Source organism: Triticum dicoccoides, chromosome 5A (assembly GCF_002162155.2).
Source record: "Triticum dicoccoides isolate Atlit2015 ecotype Zavitan chromosome 5A, WEW_v2.0, whole genome shotgun sequence".
In the NCBI taxonomy this organism is placed as follows: Eukaryota; Viridiplantae; Streptophyta; class Magnoliopsida; order Poales; family Poaceae; genus Triticum; species Triticum dicoccoides.
The window spans coordinates 599,659,312-599,686,693 of NC_041388.1; the positions used below are offsets into that span (position 1 = coordinate 599,659,312).

At 47.3% G+C, this 27,382-nt stretch overlaps 2 protein-coding genes across 2 annotated transcripts; one reads left to right on the top strand and one right to left on the bottom strand.

The window, feature by feature from the left end:
• Positions 1-19,812: 19,812 nt before the first annotated feature.
• LOC119298020 (GDSL esterase/lipase At5g22810-like) lies at positions 19,813-24,128 on the top strand. Its single transcript, XM_037575569.1, has 6 exons — positions 19,813-19,843; positions 20,109-20,306; positions 21,265-21,389; positions 21,613-21,926; positions 23,582-23,753; positions 23,812-24,128. The coding sequence occupies exons 1-6, from the start codon at positions 19,813-19,815 to the stop codon at positions 24,043-24,045; spliced, it is 1,074 nt and encodes a 357-aa protein (XP_037431466.1). The 3' UTR covers positions 24,046-24,128.
• A 1,221-nt stretch (positions 24,129-25,349) lies between these two features.
• Positions 25,350-27,108, bottom strand: LOC119303234 (protein TRI1-like). Its single transcript, XM_037580340.1, has 2 exons — positions 26,739-27,108; positions 25,350-25,771 (listed from the first exon to the last, which is right to left on the bottom strand). Exons 1-2 carry the CDS (start codon positions 27,033-27,035, stop codon positions 25,646-25,648), a joined length of 423 nt encoding a protein of 140 aa, XP_037436237.1. The 5' UTR covers positions 27,036-27,108; the 3' UTR covers positions 25,350-25,645.
• Positions 27,109-27,382: the final 274 nt, after the last annotated feature.

A 27,382-nucleotide genomic window follows, 5' to 3' on the forward strand; every position in this document is an offset into this window, starting at 1 on the left:
ATGTGCATTACCGAGAGGGCCCAGAGATACCTCTCCGATAATCGGAGTGACAAATCCTAATCTCGAAATACGCCAACCCAACAAGTACCTTTGGAGACACCTATAGAGCACCTTTATAATCACCCAGTTACGTTGTGACGTTTGGTAGCACACAAAGTGTTCCTCCGGTAAACGGGAGTTGCATAATCTCATAGTCATAGGAACATGTATAAGTTATGAAGAAAGCAATAGCAACAAACTAAACGATCAAGTGCTATGCTTACGGAATGGGTCAAGTCAATCACATCATTCTCTAATGATGTAACCCCGTTAATCAAATGACAACTCATGTCTATGGCTAGGAAACTTAACCATCTTTGATTCAACAAGCTAGTGAAGTAGAGGCATACTAGTGACATACTGTTTGTCTATGTATTCACACATGTATTATGTTTCCGGTTAATACAATTCTAGCATGAATAATAAAAATTTATCATGATATAAGGAAATAAATAATAACTTTATTATTGCCTCTAGGGCATATTTCCTTCAGTCTCCCACTTGCACTAGAGTCAATAATCTAGTTCACATCGCCATGTGATTTAACATCAATAGTTCACATTACCATGTGATTAACACCCAGAGTTCACATCGTCATGTGACCAACACCCAAAGGGTTTACTAGAGTCAATAATCTAGTTCACATCGCTGTGTGATTAATACCCAAAGAGTACTAAGGTGTGATCATGTTTTCCTTGTGAGGCAAGTTTAGTCAACGAGTCTGCCACATTCAGATCCGTATGTATTTTGCAAATTTCTATGTCAACAATGCTCTGCACGGAGCTACTCTAGCTAATTGCTCCCACTTTCAATATGTATCCAGACTGAGACTTTGAGTCATCTGGATCAGTGTCAAAACTTGCATCGACGTAACTGTCGGTGTCAAAACCGGCGGATCTCAGGTAGGGGGTCCCGAACTGTGCGTCTAGGCCGGATGGTAACAGGAGGCAAGGGACACGAAGTTTTACCCAGGTTCGGGCCCTCTTCATGGAGGTAAAACCCTACATCCTGCTTGATTAATATTGAAGATATGGGTATTACAAGAGTAGATCTACCACGAGATCAGAGAGGCTAAACCCTAGAAGCTAGCCTACGGTATGATTGTATGTTGTGATTGTTGTCCTACGGACTAAAACCCTCCGGTTTATATAGACACCGGAGAGGGTTAGGGTTACACAAGGTCGGTTACAAAGGAGGAGATATCCATATACGTATTGCCTAGCTTGCCTTCCACGCCAAGTAGAGTCCCATCCAGACACGAGACGAAGTCTTCAATCTTGTATCTTCATAGTCTAACAGTCCGGCCAATGGAGATAGTCCGGCTGTCCGGAGACCCCCTAATCCAGGACTCCCACAGTAGCCCCTGACCAGGCTTCAATGACGATGAGTCCGGCGCGCAGTTATCTTCGGCATTGCAAGGCGGGTTCCTTCTCTGAATACATTACAAAAGAAGTTGAATACGAGGATAGTGTCCGACCCTGCAAATAAGTCCCACATTTCACCGTAGAGAGAATAATGTTTTTTCGCAGATCTAATTTACTGGCTTGTTTTGCTAGCATGACGTTATGTCATGGCCCGGTGATTATTCGAACCGTTTCTTTTAACCAGCCCCGCACATAACGCGAGGCAGTTTTTGACACGTCTTGTCAAAGCAGAGATCGTGTCCCCTTATTACGGGATTCTCATCAATACGGGCATGGGTAACCCAACCGCGCCATCAATTGCGGCGCTTGGGGGATAAGCGAGTTTTACTAGGCAAGTGGGGACGTTTAACTTTGTCTGCCCATATAAAGGGATAAGGATTCACCTTTCTATCCAGGCCTTCTTCCTCCTCTGCTCATCCGCTCCCGCATACTTGAGCTCTAGCGCCCAAGTCCTCACTTCCATCTCAACCTTCTCCAACCATGTCCGGAGTGGGAGGCAAGTGGATGGTCTCCTCCGTCACGGAGGGAGACATCAAGAAACTGAGGAGAGCTGGATACCTGCACGACGACATCGCGCACCGGCTCCCAGATGAGGGACAGCTCATCCCAACCCCCGAGCCCCATGAGAGGGTGGTATTCCTCACCCATTTCCTCAGCGGACTAGGATTCCCTCTCCATCCCTTCGTCCGGGGGATCATGTTTTATTACGGCCTGGATTTCCATGATCTAGCCCGAAACTTCATCCTCAACATCTCGGCGTTTATCGTCGTGTGCGAGGCCTTCCTCCGCATCAAGCCCCACTTCAGCTTATGGCTAAAGACCTTCAATGTCAAGCCGAAGGTAGTGAGCAGCCGCCAGGCGGAGTGCGGATGCACCATGGTGGGCAAGATGCCCAACATCACATGGCTCGAGGGCACCTTCATGGACACCATAAAGGGGTGGCAATCAGGGTGGTAATATATCACCGAGCCGCGCGACCCTGCATGGTAGCGGCCCCCGAGTTCCGATCCGACATCCCCATGCGGCTCATCTCCTGGAAAGAGAAGGGTCTGTCCTGGGGTGATTCCAAAGAGCTGACCGGACTCCAGTCATGTATTCAGAACATGGTGGATAAGAAGCTCAAGCTTGTCAACATAGTCCAGGTTATGCTCGTTCGCCGGATTCTCCCATGCCAACAACGGGAGTTTACCTTGTGGGAGTTCAATCCGGCGCAGCACCGAACTCTGAACAGGCTCTTCGACACGACTCATGAAGATGCCTAGAGGGTGCTGTTCAAGGGCGCCGTGGTCCCTCCCCCCATTACTGAGGATCGCGGGTTCAGCACGAAACGCCACGCCAGTGCGGTAAGTTGTTTTACCTCTTACAGGATATTTGTTATATATATATATATATATATAGATTGGCTCTATGCGGGATCTAAACTCCCGTAATTTTGACAGGACTGGCAGAAGATGGCCGGACAGATCGACGGTCCGGCTCCCTTGCCCGAAGGCCCCGCAGACGCTCTTCTGACGAAGATGCTGACTCCGGCCCCCTATAAGGTGCTGGAGAAGACCAAGAAGGCCAAGGGAGCTTGAAAGAGTTCCCGACGCCAGGCGTCGTCGGACTCACCGTCCGATGATTCTGCAGCGCACTCTTCCCCCGAAGACGAGGAAGAGGAAGAAGAGGCTCCCCCACCAACTGGGGGAGACAAGAAAAGGAAGGCTGCCCCAACTGGGGAGGCCGAAGGGTCCAAGAAGGGAAGGACGCTCCTTCCGGCAGCTCCACCGCCGCCGACGACAGTGAAGACGAGTGGTTGCCCAAGGGCAAGCCCCAGGGGAGATCGTAAGTGTTCGGATACCAAAGTAACCCATAGGATTCCTTTGTCGCATTGCTTTCCCTAACGCCGAACTCAATTGTACAGGCTGCCCCGAGCCAATATCGAGGTATCCTCGGACGGCTCCCTGGCTTCGTCGGACATGGATAGCGATCCAGTCCCGACGGCCACCTCCCCTCATCCAGCCGACGACACCGAGGTGCTGTCTCAAGAGGCACCGGATCGAGGGGGGACAGTCCCGGAGGTGCCGCAAGGCGACCTTCTGGACTCCGGGAGCCGAGGGGACGGGGTCCCCGAGAGTTCCGAGTTCGGCCCTCGGCCGAACACCGCGCCGGACCCTCCAACGGCTCCGAGCTCAGGTAGGCGGTCCCCTTCTAAGGAGGGTGAGACGCCTGTGCCGGTGACCTCTGTCCATCCAGAGGCGCCGGACACTATGTTGGAAGCGCTTCGCAGCGCTTCCATCGAGGAGGAGCACCGCACTATCATGAGTGCGGTGATCCAGAAGGTTCAATCCACCAAGAGCGGACTGACTGAAGCCTGTACTAGCCTTCTAACAGGCTTTGAGGTGTTTTAAAATGTAGTAGAAGTGTTACCGCATAGACAGTAGCCCATGATGCTTTGTTCGGTGTTCACAAAGAAAAGCCGAACAGAGGATCAAATAATATCGCAGGAGTCTAATATAAGTATGTCAATATGCATATGCAGGCTTCGCTGCTGGCGTCCGCCGCACTAACTGCGGAGGTCGCCGTACTGAAAGAGGCCCTCGAGGGGTCCAGAAAGAGCTCGGCCTTGCTAAGAGGCAGCTCGAGGAGAACAAGGGTAAGTAATACCCCGTCTGTAGATGAGAAAAAGGACGCGATTGCTAAGATGACAGGATCATTGTATGTTTGCCAGGGGCCACAACCGAGGTGGCGACCCTGAAGCAAGCGCTGTCCCAGGCCGAAGAAAAGGCGACCCAGGAGCGCACCGAGCGAGAGAGGCACGAGGCTCGGGTGGGCGAGGTGCAGCAAGAGCTCCAGGCTCTCGTGACCAAGCACGAGGCGTTGGAGCTTGACCTGAAGACGAGAGAGTCTGAGCTTGCCGCGGCACATGAGAGCGCGAAGAGTGCCAAGGCCGAGGCCCAGAAGGCCCTTCAGGAGATCGACGCGATGAAGAAGATAACGGCGGGTAAGGCTTTCTATATGCAAAGCAAGCATCTAAAGGTGAATTACCGATTACTTACCCGAATCTGGAGCTCTTCAGGAGCATTCGCAGATTTGCCCCGCAGTGTGTCCGATGCCGCACTGTTCTACCAGGCCGAGGACGGAAGCTCGACGGAGAAGCTGTTCTGGTCTCAGTATGCTGAGGCCGAACATCCGGTGTCAATGAGCAACCAGCTGAAGCAGATGGCCGAGCTACATAAGGCGGCCAATCAGGCCATGAAGGGCTTCATAGTCCGGTTGTGGCCTGGCGACGCCCTTCCGAACAGCTTCTTCGGCCTGGTGAGGCGGCTTGTGGATGCCTGCCCACGGCTGGAGGTCGTCAAGCGATCCATCTGCATTGAAGGTGCACGCCGGGCCTTCGCCCATGTGAAAACGCAGTGTGTCAAGCTAGACGCCGTGAAGCTTATCAAGGAGGGGCCGCCGGAGGGCAAGGAGCACCGCCACCCCGAGATGTACTACGAGGTTGTTCTGCCGGGCACCCGTCTTATCGCGGATGAGTGTTCACAAAATGTAATATTTGAATGAGACTTGCTCATTTTTATCATGTGTAATGAAAACTTGTTTCATATGCGCTATTCAACGCTTGTGTGAATTTAAAATATTACCTTCTGTTTGGTTGTTTATCCAATCTGAGAGATGGCTAGTCCTCGGCTTCTGCCCCCATGCCACGAGTGCTGGGGTGTTCGGGATAAACCTGAGCACTCTTGTTCCCATGTTTGGGTCCTTCGAGGGAGGTGCTCAGCACAACGAACAAGGCAACCAGACTAATAATGCTTTATCACTCTCACTTAGCCATAGAATTCTATAATTTTAAATTTCGGCGAAGCCCCTGGTATTCGGAAGGCCGAATTCGGGGCGCGATACACGCCTGTAAGCCGGACGGAGCCGGCCCCTCGCCCTAAGCGGCATAAGTCTTTAGGGACTCGAAAAACCTCGCCGAACAGCGACTAGTCTCTCGCCTTATCATGACAGTCAGTTTTAGCTTTCTCTACTGAGGTGCTCGGCTCGGCAGAATCGCAGTAGTTCTCCTAGCGCTACCTTAGCCGATAGAGTGGAACGTAAGGTACCAAAACATAGGAGTCGGGCAAACCCAACATTTGACCAAAGACATGATTCGGAGCTGATGCATATAATGCTATAAGTTCGGGGTGCCGCACTTGTGAAAGTGTTCGGACTTTTCACACCATATGGTGGGTACGTAAGCCCCTGGTGCATTGGCCGTACCAGAGTGTACGGTTGCTAGGCGTCATTAATGAACACATAGATATGTATACATATAACAAAAATGTGATAATAGTCGTAATGTCACGCATTGTATATTAAAAAATTGCATTAAAGCAAAGTGATACAGATAGTGTAACGAGCAAAATAGTAGGACTATGTCCCATCCAAGGGCGAGCTGAGGAATTATGTGAAATCTGTAATCCACCTGGGAATTCCGTAGTCGTCTGCCTCCTTGGTTGTTGTATCATGTGTTCGGCAATAGAGCTGTCGGACAGTGTTTCCAGAGATTGAAGTCCTGAAAGAAAAAGAAAAATAACCAAACGGGAAGCCCCTTGTGCGGTTTAGGCCGCGTTTTGGGACGTGTCGTAGTTGTGCCTCCCCCTCCCCATCTGTGCCCATGGTATTTTTAATGCATAATGATGTACGCACGGCACGAACAACGTCGTTGGGCTGGGGTTGGGGTGGCCGCCGTATTGCTACGTGAGCTCAGATCATGCCAGGCGGTCTGTTTGCCGATTACCCCGAGCGCGCTTGAAGGTGTCCGGGCCTTGAAACGCCGAACTGGTAGATTGCCTTGAAAGGCTGCTTTGCGCTTCTGCTGCGAGGGCCGCCGTGTGCTCCTCTGTTCGGAGAGAGCGCTCTGTGTTTCCATTGACTGTAATAACTCCGCGAAGTCCTGGCATCTTGAGCTTGAGGTATGCATAATGTGGTACCGCATTGAGGGCCAGTTCTTTTGGGCGATTCTACCAAAATCGCCCCCCTCCCCAGCTTCTCCCAGAATCACCACTCCATATGTTTTTTACAATCCTAGCTAATTAGACCTTAACTAGATAGGATTGTAAAAAAATATGGAGTGGTGATTCTAGGAGAAGCTGGAGAGGGCGCCGATTCTGGGAGAATCGCCGAAAAGAACTGGCCCTGAATCTAGTGAATGCGGTTCATCCGAGCAGTGCGTGATAACCACTGCGGAACGGGACTATATCGAAGATTAACTCTTCGCTTCGGAAGTTATCCGGGGATCCGAAGACCACTTCCAGTGTAATTGAGCCTGTGCAGTGGGCCTCTACGCCTGGAATGACGCCTTTAAAGGTCGTCTTTGTGGGTTTGATCCTTGAGGGGTCTATGCCCATTTTGCGCACTGTGTCCTGATAAAGCAGGTTCAGGCTACTGCCGCCGTCCATGAGGACTCGAGTGAGGTGAAATCCATCGATGATTGGGTCTAGGACCAGTGCGGCGAATCCGCTGTGACGGATACTAGTGGGGTGGTCCCTGCGATCAAAGGTGATCGGACAGGAGGACCAAGGGTTGAACTTCGGGGCGACTGGCTCCGGCGCATATACGTCCCTGAGGGCACGCTTCCGCTCCCTCTTGGGGATGTGGGTTGCGTATATCATGTTCACCGTCCTCACTTGCGGGGGAAACCTCTTCTGTCCTCCAGTGTGTGGCTATCAGGGTTCTTCCTCGTCATCGCTATGTGGCCCCTTGTCCTTGTTTTCAGCAATTAACTTGCCCATCTGCTTGAACACCCAACAATCCCTGTTGGTGTGATTGGCTGGCTTGTCTGGGGTGTCGTGTATTTTACACGAGCGATCGAGTATACGGTCCAAGCTGGACGGACCCGGCGTACTTTGTTTGAATGGCTTTTTCCGCTGACCGGGTTTAGAGCCTTTGAATCCGGCATTGACTGTCGTATCCTCAGTACTTTCGCCGTTAATGCGGCGCTTATGTTTGTTGTACATGACCTGCTGTTGCCGTCCTTGGTATCTGAGGTACCATGGTTCTTTGATATGTTGTTACTGCGAGCCAACCAGTTGTCTTCTCCCACACAAAAGCGGGTCATGAGCGTCGTGAGGGATGCCATAGATTTCGGCTTTTCCTGACCAAGGTGCCGGGCTAGCCACTTGTCTCGGATGTTGTGCTTGAAAGCCGCTAAGGCCTCCGCATCTGGACAGTCGACGATTTGGTTTTTCTTTGTAAGGAACTGGGTCCAGAATTGCCTGGCCGACTCTTCTGGCTGCTGAATTATGTGGCTCAAGTCATCGGCGTCTGGTGGTCGCACATAAGTGCCCTGAAAGTTGTCGAGGAATGCGGCTTCTAGATCTTCCCAACAGCTAATGGAGTCCGCTGGCAAGCTATTAAGCCAATGTCGTGCTGGTCCTTTGAGTTTTAGTGGGAGGTACTTGATGGCATGTAAGTCATCACCGCGGGCCATGTGGATGTGGAGGAGGAAGTCCTCAATCCATACCGCGGGATCTGTTGTGTCGTCGTATGATTCAATGTTTACAGGTTTGAAACCTTCTGGGAATTGATGTTCCATTACTTCGTCTGTGAAGCATAAGCGGTGTGCGGCGCCTCTGTATTGGGCTATATTGTGACGCAACTCGTATGGGTCCTGCCCGCTGTGTTCGTCCCGGACGGATTTGCTTTTACTATATCCGGCATGATGTTTACCGTCTCGTAGAGTGGTGCGCCCTCGTGATCCGTAGATCGATCTTGAGTGCTTTGCTTTGTCCTCCAATATGTCTCGCAGGTCTGGCGTATCTCCCCATGCCTTTTTATTTGAATGGCGTTGGGGTGGAGGCTGAGCTTTCGGCATGAATGCCTCTCTATCGTGGCCACGCGGTGGCCGATCAGCCGTATCATATGCTTCTTCCTCCAGTCGGGGTAGTAACCTGCGCCTTGGGTAACTCTTGGAGGGACGCTCGAGTTTATATTCCTCGGCTGCGAGGACTTCAGTCCATTTGTCAGCTAGCAGATCTTGATCAGCTTGAAGCTGCTGCTGCTTTTTCTTTAGGCTATTTGTCGTGGCCATAAGCCTGCGCTTGAAGCGCTCTTGTTCGACGGGATCCTCTAGTACGGCGAATTCATTGTCGCCGAGGCTTGCCTCGTCTTCGGAGGGGGGCATGTAATTGTCATCCTCCTCCTCTCCGCCAGCCGCTCTCTCAGGAGAGCTGGCTCCTTCATCCTCCTGATCTAACTCTTGCTGGAGGGAGTTTTCGTTGTCTTCGGCGCTATCCGGAGTGTTATTATCTCCTGTGCCGGTATCACCACTTTTGCTTTGGCGGGACTTAGAGCGGCACCGTTGACGTCGGCACTTGGGTTGTTTCTTGGAGGGGTCATCCTCCGCTATCTCGTCGCCGTTGCCTTCATTGGGTGTATCCACCATGTATATGTCATACGACGAGGTGGCTTTCCAGTGCCCTATAGGTGCTGGTTCATGTTCGTCTCCTACATCGTCGTCCATACCGTCGATGTCTTCGGAGTCGAAGTTGAGCATGTCGGTTAAATCATCGACAGTGGCTACAAAGTGGGTGGTGGGTGGGCATCGAATTTCTTCGTTGTCCGCATCCCAGTCCTATTGGCCATAATCCGGCCAGGGCTCTCCTGTCAAAGAGAGAGACCTTAGTGAATTCACAATGTCGCTGAAGGGAGGGTGCTAAAAGATATTCGCGGCGGTGAATTCCATGATCGGCGCCCACTCGGATTCGATTGGCAGGGGCGCAGATGGTTCGGGGTCCGGAGGAGAGTCCGGCACCTTGGAGTCACGGGCTGCGCAGAGGATTATGCTGGTGTTCGGCTCGATCGCCATTGAGACTGTAGCCCCTGAGGCGGTGTCTAGCCACCCGTCCTCGATTGGCGCAGTTGGCTCCGAGCTAAGGGTCCGAGCTGGTGTGGGCGCGGCCTCTAGAGTACCGTCCGGTGGCAGAGCTAGGTCATGCCCATCGAGACAGTGCGGCGCACCCGGCTATGGCTCGAATCCGTCGAAGATCAAGTCTTCGCGGATGTCGGCCATGTAGTTCAAACTTCCAAATCTGACCTGATGGCCAGGGGCGTAGCTTTCAATCTGCTCCAGATGGCCAAGCGAATTAGCCCACAGTGCAAAGCCGCCGAATATGAAGATCTGTCCGGAGAGAAAAGTCTCACCCTGGACCGCATCGCTATCGATGATAGTAGGAGCCATCAGGCCTAATGGCGACGACACAGAGGAACTCTCAATGAAAGCACCAATGTCGGTGTCAAAACCGGCGGATGTCGGGTAGGGGGTCCCGAACTGTGCGTCTAGGCCAGATGGTAACAGGAGGCAAGGGACACGAAGTTTTACCCAGGTTCGGGCCCTCTTGATGGAGGTAAAACCCTATGTCCTGCTTGATTAATATTGAAGATATGGGTATTACAAGAGTAGATCTACCACGAGATCAAAGAGGCTAAACCCTAGAAGCTAGCCTACGGTATGATTGTATGTTGTGATTGTCGTCCTACGGACTAAAACCCTCCGATTTATATAGACACCGGAGAGGGTTAGGGTTACACAAGGTCGGTTACAAAGGAGGAGATATCCATATACGTATTGCCTAGCTTGCCTTCCACGCCAAGTAGAGTCCCATCCGGACACGAGACGAAGTCTTCAATCTTGTATCTTCATAGTCTAACAGTCCGGCCAATGGAGATAGTCCGGCTGTCCGGAGACCCCCTAATCCAGGACTCCCACAGTAACCCTTTACGACGAACCTTTTGTCACCTCCATAATCGAGAAACATATCCTTATTCCACTAAGGATAATTTTGACCAATGTCTAGTGATCTACTCCTAGATCACTATTGTACTTCCTTGCCAAACACAGGGCAGGGTATACAATAGGTCTGGTACACAGCATGGCATACTTTATAGAACCTATGACTGAGGCATAGGGAATGACTTTCATTCTCTCTCTATCTTCTGCCGTGGTCGGGTTTTGAGTCTTACTCAACTTCACACCTTGTAACAAAAGCAAGAACTCCTTCTTTGATTATTCCATTTTGAACTACTTCAAAATCTTGTCAAGGTATGTACTCATTGAAAAACTTATCAAGCGTCTTGATCTATCTCTATAGATCTTGATGCTCAATATGTAAGCAGCTTCACCGAGGTCTTTCTTTGAAAAACTCCTTTCAAACATTCATTTATGCTTTGCAGAATAATTCTACATTATCTCTGATCAACAATATGTCATTCACATATACTTATCAGAAATGTTGTAGTGCTCCCACTCACTTTCTTGTAAATACAGGCTTCACCGCAAGTCTGTATAAAACTATATGATTTGGTCAACTTATCAAAGTGTATATTCCAACTCCGAGATGCTTGCACCAGTCCATAGATAGATCGCTGGAGCTTGCATATTTTGTTAGCACCTTTAGGATTGACAAAACTTTCTTGTTGCATCATATACATCTCTTCTTTAATAAATCCATTAAGGAATGTAGTTTTGTTTATCCATTTGCCAGATTTCATAAAATGTGGCAATTGCTAACATGAGTCGGACAGACTTAAGCATAGATACGAGTGAGAAACTCTCATCGTAGTCAACACCTTGAATTTGTCGAAAACCTTTTGCGACAATTCTAGCTTTGTAGATAGTAACACTACTATCAGCGTCCATCTTCCTCTTGAAGATCCATTTAATCTCAATGGCTCGTCAATCAATGGGCAAGTCAATCAAAGTCCATACTTTGTTCTCATACATGGATCTCATCTCAGATTTCATGGCCTCAAGCCATCTTGCGGAATCTAGGCTCATCATCGCTTCCTCATAGTTCGTAGGTTCATCATGGTCAAGTAACATGACCTCTAGAACAGGATTATCGTACCACCCTGGTGCGGATCTCACTCTGGTTTACCTACGAGGTTCGGTAGTAACATGATCTGAAGTTACATGATCATCATCATTAGCTTCCTCACTAATTGGTGTAGTAGTCACAGGAAAAGATTTCTATGATGAACTACTTTCCAATAAGGGAGCAGGTACAGTTACCTCATCAAGTTCTACTTTCCTCCCACTCACTTCTTTCGAGAGAAACTCCTTCTCTAGAAAGGATCCATTCTTAGCAACAAATATCTTGCCTTCAGATCTGTGATAGAAGGTGTACCCAACAGTTACTTTTGGGTATCCTATGAAGATGCACTTCTCCGACTTGGGTTTGAGCTTATCAAGATGAAACTTTTTCACATAAACATTGCATCCCCAAACTTTAAGAAACGACAGCTTAGGTTTCTTGCCAAACCATAGTTCATACGGTGTCGTCTCAATAGATTTAGATGGTGCCCTATTTAATGTGAATGTAGCTGTCTCTGATGCATAACCCTAGAACGATAGTGGTAAATCGGTAAGAGACGTCATAGATCACACCATATCTAATAAATTACGGTTACGATGTTCGGACACACCATTACACTGTGGTGTTCCAGGTGGCGTGAGTAGTGAAACTATTTCACATTGTTTTAACTGAAGGCCAAACTCGTAACTCAAATATTTTACTTCTGCGATCATATCGTAGAAACTTTTATTTTTGTTACGATGATTCTCCACTTCACTCTGAAATTCTTTGAACTTTTCAAATGTTTCAGACTTGTGTTTCATCAAGTAGATATACTCATATCTGCTCAAATCATCTGTGAAGATCAGAAAATAATGATACCTGCCGCGAGCCTCAATATTCATCGGACCACATACATCAGTATGTATGATTTCCAACAAATATGTTGCTCGCTCCATTGTTCCAGAGAACGGAGTCTTAGTCATCTTGCCCATGAGGTATGGTTCGCAAGCATCAACTGATTCATAATCAAGTGATTCCAAAAGTCCATCAGCATGGATTTTCTTCATGCGCTTTGCACCAATATGACCTAACCGGCAGTGCCACAAATAAGTTGCACTATCATTATTAACTTTGAATCTTTTGGCTCAATATTATAAAAATGTGTATCACCACGATCGAGATCCAACAAACCATTTTCATTGGGTGTATGACCATAGAAGGTTTTATTCATGTAAACAGAACAACAATTATTCTCTAACTTACATGAATAACAGTATTGCAATAAACATGACCCAATCATATTCATGCTCAACGCAAACATTAAATAACATTTATTTTAGGTTTAACACTAATCCCGAAAGTACAGGGAGTGTACGATGATGATCATATCAATCTTGGAACCATTTCCAATACACATCGTCACTTCACCCTTAACTAATCTCTGTTCATTCTGCAACTCCCATTTCGAGTTACTATTCTTAGTAACTGAACTAGTATCAAATACTAAGGGGTTGCTATAAACATTAGTAAAGTACACATCAATAACATGTATATAAAATATACCTATGTTTACTTTGCCATCCTTCTTATTCGCCAATTACTTGGGGTAGTTCCGCTTCCAATGACCAGTCCCTTTGCAGTAGAAGCACTCAGTTTCAGGCTTAGGTCCAGACTTGGGTTTTTTTCACTTGAGCAGCAACTTGTTTGCCGTTCTTCTTGAAGTTCCCCTTTCTTCACTTTGTCCCTTTACTTGAAACTAGTGGTTTTACCATCAACACTTGATGTTTTTCTTGATTTCTACCTTCGTCGATTTCAGCATCACGAAGAGCTTGGGAATCGTTTCTGTTATCCCTTGCATATTATAGTTCATCATGAAGTTCTACTAACTTGGTGATGGTGACTAGAGAATTCTGTCAATCACTATTTTATCTGGAAGATTAACTCCCACTTGATTCAAGCGATTGTAGTACCCAAACAATCTGAGCACATGCTCACTGCTTGAGCTATTTCCTCCATCTTTTAGCTATAGAACTTGTTGGAGACTTCATATCTCTCAACTCGGGTATTTACTTGAAATATTAACTTCAACTCCTGGAACATCTCATATGGTCCATGACGTTCAAAACGTCTTTGAAGTCCCGATTCTAAGTCATTTAAGCATGGTGCACTAAACTATCAAGTAGTCATCATATTGAGCTAGCCAAACGTTCATAACATCTGCATCTGCTCCTGCAATAGGTTTGTCACCTAGCGGTGCATCAAGGACATAATTCTTCTCTGCAGCAATGAGGATAAACCTCAGATCACGGATCCAATCCGCATAATTGCTACTAACATCTTTCAACTTAGCTTTCTCTAGGAACATATCAAAAAATAGGGGATCTAAACGCGAGCCATTGATCTACAACATAGATATGCTAATACTACCAGGACTAAGTTCATGAAAAATTTAAGTTCAATTAATCATATTACTTAAGAACTCCCACTTAGAAAGACATCCCTCTAATCTTCTAAGTGATCACGTGATCCAAATCAACTAAACCATAACCGATCATCACGTGAAATGGAGTAGTTTTCAATGGTGAACATCACTATGTTGATCATATCTACTATATGATTCACGCTCGACCTTTCGGTCTCAGTGTTCGAGGCCATATCTGCATATGCTAGGCTCGTCAAGTTTAACCTGAGTATTCTGCGTGTGCAAAACTGGCTTGCACCCGTTGTAGATGGACGTAGAGCTTATGACACCCGATCATCACGTGGTGTCTGGGCACGACGAACTTTGGCAACAGTGCATACTCAGGGAGAACACTTTTATCTTGAAATTTAGTGAGAGATCATCTTATAATGCTACCGTCATAACTAAGCAAAGTAAGATGTATAAAAGATAAACATCACTTGCAATCATAATATGTGACATGATATGGCCATCATCATCTTGTGCCTTTGATCTCCATCTCCAAAGCATCGTCATGATCTCCATAGCCACCGGCATGACACCATGATCTCCATCATCTTGATCTATATCAATGTGTCGTCACATGGTCGTCTCGCCAACTATTGCTCTTGCAACTATTGCTATCACATAGCGATAAAGTAAAGCAATTATTTGGCGCTTGCATCTTATGCAATAGAGAAAGACAACCATAAGGCTTTTGCCAGTTGTCGATATCTTTAAGAAAACATGATCATCTCATACAACAACTTATATCTCATCACGTCTTGACCATATCACATCACAACATGCCCTGCAAAAACAAGTTAGACATCCTCTACTTTGTTGTTGCAAATTTTACGCGGCTGCTACGGGCTTAGCAAGAACCGTTCTTACCTACGCATCAAAACCACAACGATAGTTTGTCAAGTTGGTGTTGTTTTAACCTTCTCAAGGACCGGGCGTAGCCACACTCGGTTCAACTAAAGTTGGAGAAACTGACACCCGCTAGTCACCTGTGTGCATAGCACAGCGGTAAAACCAGTCTCGCGTAAGCGTACACGTAAGCGTACGCGTAATGTCGGTCCGGGCCACTTCATCCAACAATACCACCGAACCAAAGTGTGACATGCTGGTAAGCAGTATGACTTATATCGCCCACAACTCACTTGTGTTCTACTCGTGCATATTACATCAACGCATAAAACCTGGCTTAGATGCCACTGTTGGGGAACGTAGTAATTTCAAAAAAATTCCTATGCACACACAAGATCATGGTGATGCATAGCAACGAGAGGGGAGAGTGTTGTCCACGTACCCTCGTAACCAAAAGCGGAAGCATTAGCACAACGCGGTTGATGTAGTCGTACGTCTTCACGATCCGACCGATCCAAGTACTGAACGCACGGCACCTCCGAGTTCAGCACACGTTCAGCTCGATGACGTCCCACGAACTCCAATCCAGTAGAGCTTCACGGGAGAGTTCCGTCAGCACGATGACGTGGTGACGATGATGATGTTCTACTGTCGCAGGGCTTCGCCTAAGCACCGCTACAATATGATCGAGGTGGATTATGGTGGAAGGGGGCACCGCACACGGCTAAGAGATCAAGAGATCAATTGTTGTGTCTATGGGGTGCCCCCTGGCCACGTATATAAAGGAGTGGAGGAGGAGGGGGGCCGGCCAAGAGGAGGAGGCGCGCCCAAGGGGGGCAATCCTACTCCAAGTAGGTTTTGCACCCCCCCCCCTTCCTATTCCAACTAGGAGAAGGGGGAAGGAGGAGGTGGAGAGAAGGATGGAGAAGGGGGGCCGCGCCCCCTTCCCTTTCCCAATTCGGATTGGGGGGGCTGCGCGCCACCTCCTGCTGCCTCTCCTCTTCCACTACTTTGGGCCCATGAGGCCCAATAACCCCCGGGGGGTTCGGGTAACCCCCCGGTACTCCGGTATATATCTGATAACCCCCGGAACCATTCTGGTGTCCGAATATAGTCGTCCAATATATCAATCTTCATGTCTCGACCATTTCGAGACTCCTCGTCATGTCTGTGATCACATCCGGGACTCCGAACAACCTTCGTTACATCAAAACTCATAAACTCATAATATAACCGGCATCGAAACGTTAAGCGTGCGGACCCTACGGGTTCGAGAACTATGTAGACATGACCGAGACATGTCTCCGGTCAATAACCAATAGCGGAACCTGGATGCTCATATTGGCTCCCACATATTCTACGAAGATCTTTATCGGTCAGACCACATAACAACATACGTTGTTCCCTTTGTCATCGGTATGTTACTTGCCCGAGATTCGATCGTCGGTGTCTCAATACCTAGTTCAATCTCGTTATCGGCAAGTCTCTTTACTCGTTCTGTAATACATCATTCCACAACTAACTCATTTAGTTGCAATGCTTGCAAGGCTTAAGTGATGTGCATTACCGAGAGGGCCCAGAGATACCTCTCCGACAATCTGAGTGACAAATCCTAATCTCGAAATACGCCAACCCAACAAGTACCTTTGGAGACACATGTAGAGCACCTTTATAATCACCCAGTTACGTTGTGACATTTGGTAGCACACAAAGTGTTCCTCCGGTAAACGGGAGTTGCATAATCTCATAGTCATAGGAACATGTATAAGTTATGAAGAAAGCAATAGCAACAAACTAAATGATCAATTGCTATGCTAACGGAATGGGTCAAGTCAATCACATCATTCTCTAATGATGTAACCCCGTTAATCAAATGACAACTCATGTCTATGGCTAGGAAACTTAACCATCTTTGATTCAACGAGCTAGTCAAGTAGAGGCATACTAGTGACATACTGTTTGTCTATGTATTCACACATGTATTATGTTTTCGGTTAATACAATTCTAGCATGAATAATAAACATTTATCATGATATAAGGAAATAAATAATAACTTTATTATTTCCTCTAGGGTATATTTCCTTCAATAACATCTACGCATAGACCTGGCTCGGATGCCATTGTTGGGGAACGCAGTAATTTCAAAAATTCCTACACACACGCAAGATGTATCATGGTGATGCATAACAACGAGAGGGAAGAGTGTCGTCCACGTACCCTCGTAGACCGTAAGCGGAAGCGTTATGACAACGCGGTTGATGTAGTCGTACGTCTTCACGATCCGACCGATCCTAGTATCGAAAGTATGGCACCTCCGTGATCTGCACACGTTCGGCTCGGTGACGTCCCACAAACTCTCGATCCAGCTGAGTGTCGAGGGAAAGCTTCGTCAGCACGACGGCATGACGATGGTGATGATGAAGTTACCGTCGCAGGGCTTCGCCTAAGCACTACGATGATATGACCGTGGAGGGGGGCACCGCACACGGCTAAGGGATCAATGATTAACTTGGGTGTCCTAGGATGCCCCCCTGCCCCGTATATAAAGGAGCAAGGGGGGAGGCCGGCCGGCCCTTGGGGCGCGCCAGGAGAGGAGGAATCCTCCTCCTAATAGGAGTAGGACTCCCCTTTCCTAGTCCTACTAGGAGGAGGAAGGGGGAGGAAGGAGAGGAGAAGGGAGAAGGAAAGGGGGCACCCCCCCCCCCTTCCCTAGTCCAATTCGGACTAGAGGGGGAGGGGCGCGCGTCCCTGCCTTGGCCGGCCCTCTCTCTCTTCACTAAGGCCCATGTTGGCCCATTAGATCCCCCGAGGGTTCCGATAACCCTCCGGCACTCCGATAATTATCCGGTAACCCCCGGAACTCATCCGGTGTCCGAATATGGTCATCCAATATATCAATCTTTATGTCTCGACCATTTCGAGACTCCTCGTCATGTCCTTGATCATATCTGGGACTCTGAACAATCTTCGGTACATCAAAACACATAAACTCATAATACCGATCGTCACCGAACGTTAAGCGTGCGGATCCTACGGGTTCGAGAACTATGTATACATGACCGAGATACGTCTCCGGACAATAACCAATAGCGGAACCTGGATGCTCATATTGGCTCCTACATATTCTACGAAGATCTTTATCGGTCAAACCGCATAACAACATACGTTGTTCCCTTTGTCATCGGTATGTTACTTGCCCGAGATTCGATCGTCGGTATCTCAATACTTAGTTCAATCTCGTTACCGGCAAGTCTCTTTACTCGTTCCGTAATGCAACATCCCGTAACTAACTCATTAGTCACATTGCTTGCAAGGCTTATAGTGATGTGCATTACCGAGAGGGCCCAGAGATACGTCTCCGGTACACGGAGTGACAAACCCTAATCTCGATCTATACCAACTCAACAAACACCATCGGAGACACCTGTAGAGCATCCTTATAGTCACCCAGTTACGTTGTGACGTTTGATAGCACACTAAGTGTTTCTCCAGTATTCGTGAGTTGCATAATCTCATAGTCATAGGAACATGTATAAGTTATGAAGAAAGCAATATCAATAAACTAAACGATCATCGTGCTAAGCTAACGGATGGGTCAAGTCAATCACATCATTCTCTAATGATGTGATCCCGTTAATCAAATGACAACTCTTTGTCCATGGCTAGGAAACTTAACCATCTTTGATTAACGAGCTAGTCAAGTAGAGGCATACTAGTGACACTCAGTTTGTCTATGTATTCACACATGTACTAATTTTTCGGTTAATACAATTCTAGCATGAATAATAAACATTTATCATGATATAAGGAAATATAAATAACAATTTTATTATTGCCTCTAGGGCATATTTCCTTCACTTCAGCGCTCGCCGGTGCTTGCTAGGCTTGCCGAAGGCAACAGCCCTCCGGTGAACTTTACTGTCAACGGCCACAACTACGACAAAGGATACTACTTGGGTGACGGTATCTATCCTCAGTGGACCACTATTGTGAAGACAATACCCAACCCTGTTGGAGAGAAGAGGAAAAGATTTTCCCAAGAGCAAGAGAGTGCTAGAAAGGATGTCGAGCGTGCCTTTGGTGTTTTGCAATCTCGATGGGGCATCGTTCGGTATCCTGCTAATACCTGAAGCACGCAGAAATTATGGGAGGTGATGACTGCTTGTGTGATCATGCATAATATGATCGTAGAAGACGAGCGCCCGGAACGTCTGTACAATCAAGGGTTTCAGTTTCAGGGTGAGCATGGAGTAGCGGCAACATTTGAACAGTTCACCCAATTTCATAAAGACATGCGTGATTGGGAAACTCATGTGCAGCTGTAAAATGACTTGGTTGAGCATATGTGGGCTCATGTTGGCAACCAATAGATGTATCTTCTTTTATTCGTTTGCAAAACTATGTGAAACATTTTTATTTGTATCCGGCTTGTAAAACTATACTATTTTATTCGATAAACTATGTTATTTGACAATATGTTTGAATGCAAATTAACATAATATTGGGCGGCTAGCCGGCCACGCCGGCACATATGGGTCGGCGCGTTGGGCGCGCTGCCGATCCAAATCTAAAAGAGGGCGGACGCCGGGCGGGCGGCCGACCCAAACGGATAAAATGCGGACGAAATTGGCGTCTGTTTGGGTCGGCCCGTTGGAGTTGCTCTTAGGTGCGTTAGGGCGTAGTGCGGCGGTGTACTTGGTTTCTCCTGTATTATTGTCCGGTAGTATTCGTGCTCCGGTTATCTTGGGGTCGGCATTAATTGTAGGGGAGCCGCCTCGCCATCTTCTATCGCCCGGCCGTGTACTTTGTTGAATGGTGCTTTATATATAAAACAGGACGGAAGCCTGTTTCGACGAGGAGTATGTAGAGAGAACCCCTCAAAAACAAAAACAGAACTTATCTAGAGAGGGAAAAAATGCTGCACGCGGTTGTAGTCCATTGACTTTTCACTTCGAAGTTATGCATGCATGCATCCGTAGTTCTTCCATCGGCTTAGCTGGTTTACCTTTATGCTTACGTGCTTTGCTGATAAGAAAATCCAATTGTCCTACATCGTTGACCCTGCTGGCCGTGCTCTCCGGCGCGCCATCAGCTTGCCCAGCATGCTAGCCGCCTAGCCTACAAAAGGGCACCACCCACCGCCGGCGTAACATCAACTCAAACCAGCAACACCCAGACCCCTGCTTAACCAATTAGCTTCGAGATAAGCTCGCAGCCATGGCGCGGTGGCCAGCCGCCGTGGCGGCGTGTGCGCTCGGGGCGGCCCTCCTGGGCATGCTGATGGTCACCGCGGACGGGAGAGGCAGCAACACCAACAGCAAGTTCACGTGCACGGACACGGAGAAGAAGCGGCCGAGGTGCACGGGCACCTGCCCCGACAGGTGCCCCCAGAGCTGCATCTCGCTCTGCCCCTCGTGCCAGACATATTGCCGTACATACTCAGCCGCCATTACTTTCATGATGAACTGCTACTGTTCTTGGCCTAGCTTTTAAGGTGCCTCCTGTGCATGTAGCTGACCAGGTGCAGCCAGTGCGGCCAGCATTGTTTGTGTTCGGGGACGGGTTTACGGACGTCGGCAACAACAACTACCTAGAGAACAACGAAGTAGGGAACCCTGTCAGAGCCAATCACTCTTACTATGGCATAGATTTCCCCAATTCCGTGGCCACCGGAAGGTTTAGCAATGGATTCAACTTGGCTGACTTCATCGGTATGCTAAGTTGCTAACTTTGATCCCATCACGCTATGCCTATTTTTCATAATTTGCTTACCGTTCAAGACAACTGACATGGCCACTTGTGCACTGCACAATTATCTACTTGTTCTAACATTATTACTCAACCAACAACCATTGTTTGCCAATTCCATTTAATATACTCTTATTTTCTCATGTAGTATAGCCTTAATTTGTTTTACTTTCCCGCAAAAGAAATTGTTTTACTTTACCGACATGGTGGCTAGCAGTTGAAAATCAGTACTCGAAGATATGGGTGTGGCTAGGTGCCTAGGTCTCAGTGGGTGAGATTAACCAAGTCTCAGTCAAGTGACATAATATCAAGAGAGAAAAAGAAAATATTGCATGGATCTTAATGTAAGATCTCACGGATATAGCATCGACTGAGACTTAACGAAGTCTCAGTCAACTGAGACTTAGCAAGACTGGAAAGATATATAGCAGAGTATATAACACCGAATTCTATGTGCTATCAGCTGCCAAGATGTAACTAAAATATGAAATTTAACCAAACAATTACATGGGCATAAAAATTCCATTCCGGTTTGACTACTACTGAATACCATCTTTGTTTCAATTTATAAGGCATATAACTTTTCTTGTCTTATTTCATATGATAGGATGTGTGCATGTGAATTTATCGATGTTTCTCCTTGTTCACTAGAATCCTAGCAATCGCATATTCTGCGCTGCTCTATGTATATAAGCATGGCTAGTTTCTATTTTCTTTGTTTTGGTTTCATTAGCATTTTTAAGTTTTATGCCGGCTCAAAACATGCATTACAGTCTGAACTGGATGGAACAGTATATAATTCATGAAAAATCAGGAAGAATATCAATCCTTTTAGAACGAATGGATATATTATCTAAGCTGTTCTGTTTTTGAAAGAATATTGATCAACCGGTGGTGGGTATACCTTTGATTAATATGCAGCAAAGGCTATGGGGTTCGAGATGAGCCCTCCGGCTTATCTGTCTCTTGATAGTCCCATAAAAATGGAGGCTGGTTTTGCTGGAGTCAACTATGCTTCGGCGACCTCTGGGATTTGGAGAGACATCGTAAGTGGACACCTTCATGCATGGACGAGTATTTGAATTTGCATGCATATTATTTCAGGAATGCATGTGCGTTCATCGTCAACATACCTTCAGCTATCATACATCCATAGATATATCAGTACTATGTCCAGGAATATGTAAAAACAAAATAATTGGTATGGATATATTTAGTTCTTAGACATGAACTACAATTAGTCGCATTGATGCTAATACCATTTTGCAGGACACCGGACTGGACATCCCACTGATGGACCAAGTGAAGAACTTGGCGGACACGATAGGGCAGATGGGCGCCAACCGTAGCCAGCAAGACCTGAGCAAGATGTTGTCCAATTCCCTCTTCCTCATCAGCACCGGCACCACTGACCTCTACTCAATCTACAACATCAACAACAATGGGGGCTCAGACAGCAAAACCGATGTCCCACACCTCATCTCCTCCTACGGGGACAGCCTCACGGCCCTGTACAACTTGGGCGCGAGGAAGTTCGGGATCATCAACGTCCCGACCTTGTGCACGGCGGTGGTGCGCCATGCAGGGCCGGCCCTGAGGGGGGGCGAACGGGGTGGCCGCCCCGGGCCCCCAAACGCCAGGGGGCCCCCTCCAGGTACGTGTATGTAGGGTACACAAGTATATACTACGACCAAAAAAAATTGAAGCCAAACTCAGCAACGCCCCAGCCTCTGCTCCTCTCGTGTGACTCACGTGCTAGGCTTAGGAAAGAAAGGGAGAGATGATGGGCTTGGCCCATGTTTGCACGTACAGGCAGATGACGTGAAAGAAATCGCTCGATTCATGCACGATTTCCTTTTCCTTCGGATCCTCGATCATCTCGTTCCCTGCCCTTTTGCATGTTCCGCCGACCGCTATTCGTCTTCAAGACTTCAACTCCGCCTCCTGACGAACGGCGCGACGACTACGGCAGGTACGTCTCCTCGTGCGCGCCTTCTGCCCTTGCCTGTTCTTCTTCCTGTTTCTTTCTTTTTCTAATCCTGATTTCCGAATTCTCGAACAGGTCAATAGGGAATTGTTGCCAGGGTGATCAAACGCGCGCACATAGCCAGATTAGACTACGGAGAGAAGGTACTATACTATGCCCTAGCAGATTTTGTCATGATATTAGGTGAAGATCTTCTGTAATTAATCCAATATTTTAATTTTTTGCACTAATTTTATTGTTCCTTTCAATTTCAGCACTGCCATATTGGGTTCGGGTGTAAAGTATCCATCTGGATGTGATAAAAGAAAAAGGAAGGAGGTAGATGACATGAAAGGATCCCTTCTTAATAAATCATAAGAGCCATCCGAGCACTTCAAAAAATCTAGACGAGTTGGTGATAGTTCTTATGGATGACCAAACTAGTGCCAATCAGAAAAATGATGGTCATTCTCCTACAGAAGATGATGTTGACATCAACATTGATGATACCAATGTGAGCGATCCTGCGTCCATATTTAATTCATCTGTGACATAATTTGCTAGTGTTGATGACGAACCGGTTATTACTGTGGATATTTATGATCTAAGCAATTTGGGTAATCTTGAAAATAAATTGAGGGATATATTAGTGGAAAAGGGGCCTAAAAGGAAAGAAGAAAACACTAAATATTCTTTGGATGAAAATTCAAGACATTTTTCATATACGCATTACTCAAGAAATATGTGCAATTGAGAAGTGCGTGATAGGAAATGGTCAGTTATTTCAAAAGGCGCAAAAAAAGTGTTTTCATTGTGATGTAAGCTTTTCAATTCTGACAAATGCAAAAGTGCATTGAGGCATGAGGGGTTTTGTGATTGGAAGCATATTAATGCGAGACCGAAACATGCAGCTAGTGTTGACCATATTACCAACATAAACTCTTGGAATGAACTGAGCACTGGACTGAGAAAGCATGAAACAAATTGACAAAGGGTTACAACAGCTTGGCAACATTATGCATTGAGAAAAACATGCTTGATGAAATTGATATTGATAATATCATTAGCGATTTTCCATCTCAGAATATGAGGAGATTTTTTGAAGGAATATGTAATACATTATTTGATATGCACTTAATTTTTTCTTTGATACAAATTATATCTACATATAATGATTTATAAATAGACATCTATACTAAGGGCCATCAATGGCCCCCAATTATAATTTCGCCCAGGGCCCCTGAAATCTCAGGACCGGCCCTGGCGCCATGGCTGCGAGGGCCTCATTACCAGCCTCCGCGAGGAGTTCAACGACGGCATCAAGCCACTCATGGCCGACCTCGCCTCCAACCTCAGTGGCCTCCGCTACTCCATCGCCGACTTCCACGCCTTCTCGGATGCAGTCAACACGAATCCGTCGGCCTACGGTAAAATCTATCAATGTTTTAAGATATTCTTACATGGTCATGAACCTGTCGGTTATATTTATGTGGTTGTTCTGGTTGTTGTGGTTTGTTGATGGATGCACAGGGTTTGTGAACACCGGGGGCGCATGCTGCCAAGGCTCCTGCGCACCTGGTTCTGGGCTGCCGTGTGCCAACCGATCGCAGTACTGGTATTGGGACGAGGAGTACCCGACAGAGCAGGCCGCTAAGCTGGCCGCATCTGCGTTTTTCGACGGCACAACGCAATTCACAACACCGATGAGCTTCAAGACGTTGATCAGCCAAAAGTGACATTTCTTTATGTTTTCGACTTGCCGTATCCAGAAATAAAGCAAGTCATCTGTGTGAGACTTACATTGCCATTTGCCTTTGAGTTCTTTTTTTTTCTAATGTGCCGCTTTGTGTTGCTCGTAGCATTCACTGGCACAGTGGCACGTTGTGTTTTAGCACCGTCTATTGATATTTTCTTTTTTGACGAAAAAATAGCGGGAGGGTGGCTGAACGTTGGCGTAGATGGGATTGGGTTTGTGGAAACGGTTCAAGCATTCGCGTAAAGTGTGGGTGTATGTGTTTATTTATTTTCCGACAAAGGGGGTGCATGCGTTTATAAAGATGAGTCTATGTGAGCGTCTATAATATGTTTCTAGAGAAAAGGGGCGACAATTATAGCAGCTCTCTTTACATACGCCCAAGCTGAATTTTGTAGTATCATACTCCATCAGGGCAGATACATAGGGCACGCACATGTTCTTAGGTCATCAATTTGACTAACAAAATAGTATATGTTATATGCCACCAAAATTATATGTTTAGAAATGTTATTCGAATATGAATCCAATGATATACTTTTGGTTTTGTGGGAAGAAAATGATAAGCTGTCTGCTGGAGGGGGTACATGGACTACGCAAAAGTACGAGAAACAGCTCAAGTGTGTGCCGGAGCTAGTATAAAGGCACTCTTGGTGCCTGTGTCTATTTGTACCGTTAAGGCCTCACCTCCATACCTCTTTTTTTTGCGGGGGGGGCCCACCTCCATACTGTACTGTCTAATGAATCTAACAATGCCATGTATCCACATTTTGTACTGTCTAATAATTCAAAAGATCACATGTAGTGAGATCATTCTAGCTGGTGGTGGTCTGGAGCCCCGGCAGCCATCAGGTTGATCTTGGCAATGGTGCCAGGATGGTGGAAACGCCAAACTGAAGGGAAGAAGAAGAAAAGGCAGGCAGAGGGGTGCGTGCTGGCTCGAGGAACTAACAGGAAACTCGCCGCGCGCATTGATCAGAGCAAAGAGAAAACTAACCAGAGTTGAAGAAGAAGGCCCGACTAGCGACTGCACTCCCAAGCCTCCGTCCACCCTCAGATGTAGCTAATGCGTCGCATACACTGCGGTGTGCCTTCCACCCAACTACCAGAGCATCCTCCAGTCTCATTTGAGGCCGGCACAGCTTCATGTCCATCGTGTCTCTGAATGATCGGCCTCAATGAAACATGGCTGAGGCCGCCAAACGGCGAACGCGAGCGCAAATTGGACAATCTCTGCCTGTCTGAATATATTGTGTGCTCAGTTTTAGTGGATTTGCCAGTCACGAATGGGGCAGTGAACTCTGCATTCCAAGCCCTCACACCAGCCACAGGTGTGCCACGCTTAGATTCCAGACCACACCACTTGCTATTCATACACAAACCGAGTCTGCAAGCATACGAGCTTAAAGCTGTTAAGATGTTCCAGATTGATACTGCCAGGGGTAAACTAACATTGTCCGCAGAGAGCTAAAGAACCCTAGAAGTCGAGCCAACTCGGGCCAACAAGACAAACCTGCGCACCCTCAAGACCACCAGAAAGTAGAAACCATCTACACTAACTCGAGTGCTCCATGGAAGAGGCTTCACGGAGTCTTGACAAAGTGCAGGCTCAGAAGCTTGGCAATCTCCAGGAACCCAACACGCTCTCTGCCCGCAAACAGGGCTTTCAGCTTCTCGTCGCACACGATGACCTTCTTGTCCGCAGGGTCCTGGAAAATAGCAGGACAGAATGAGAAGTGCAACTGGAAAATAGCATGTTCCTATGTACATACTTAGTTAAGTCCTTGTATGTTGTTCCAAATCCTACATTTACTGCAAGATTTCACATTTGTGACATCACTTCACACCAAAGAATGAAAAGCTCATACACTTCACACTCAAATAGTTGTATGACGAGTAACTTAATGTGTCTGAAGTTTGAACATAAATACTTCATCAAATCAACCATGCACTCTTCATTCACTAGTCACTACATATATATTCTGCAAGCATACCGCCATTCAGTAATTGCACAATGCAAGCAATCCGGCCACATTGAATCTAGAAATTAACTCTGTTCAGCAAGGATTTCAACGTGTTTACAAATGCCACATGAGAAAAACCTCTGTTTCAGACTTATCATCAGTCAGTTTATCACATTGGAAGCATCACAGCTCCTTCTCATGGGACCATCTTTCGTAGACTCTGCTAAGTGCTAACCGATGTGCAACACATAACAGCAAAATGTGGCATCAAATCATATGTTCTTAACACAAGCAGATAGAAAAAACAAATCAATTTACACTGGGATCAGACAAGAGTGAGAACATTCCACATGCATCAGCAGAAGTACCCAACGCTGCATATCAGCAAGACAGAAACACGACGGGACGTTCTAAGAAGTAGAGTTACTAAAAATGCAAGCGACGTCCTCATTATACACCGGGCTTCTACATCTGGCGGGCATGGACAGTGAGGCGCCTCCAGAGCAAAACGCCAACAACAGTTTACACCTGTCCTGAACGCAAAATCTCAGATTTGCTCCTGCTCGACACTAGCAAAACGCCAAGCGATTCCATCTCATCTTACGCATCCATCCCGACTTCATCTTTCACATCCAAATCAACTAGTACTAGGCCAAACGAACAACCTGGCAACGGGACGCCTAGGGTTTGGGGGGGCTCGCGTGGGGCGTACCTGGAGGTTGTTCTGCTTGATGTAGGCCCAGATGCGCTTCATGGCCTCGGTGCGGGGGACCTCGGCGGCGCCCATGAACGCCTGCAGCGCCGGGGAGACGGGCCGGGGCATCGTGATGCCGGTCGGTGCCGCCCTCTTCTTCTTGGGGGCCGCCGCGGCCGCGGCCGTGGACTTGGCCGCGGCGCGCACGACGACGGCGGCGGCGGGAGCCGCGCGGCGCAGGCGCGCGAAGGAGGCCGACGGGCGGAGGAGGGCGAGAGGGGAGAAGACGGTGGTGAGCATGGATGCGGCCAACATTTGGGGTTTCCTCTCTTCGGTCGCTTCGGCGTCGGGGTCTCTTTGGATAATGGCTGTGGGGAACAAGGGTTTGGGCTTTTGAGGGTTTAGGGCATCTCCACTTCTATTTTATATTTTAGAGGGGGGTTTAGGGCATCTCCAACGAGCGCCTCTATATCTCGCCAGCTTCCGACTCGCTGAAGGGGCGAGCGAGATGGACCGACCCATGCGTGCGGCAGGTCACAGCCTATTTTGTTTTTTTTCCTGTTTACTCTTTTCGTCTCATATTTATTTTGAACCTTTTTATATTTTAAAAATATTATATATATATAATATTTTTTAAATGTTAATCAAGCATTTAATAAATA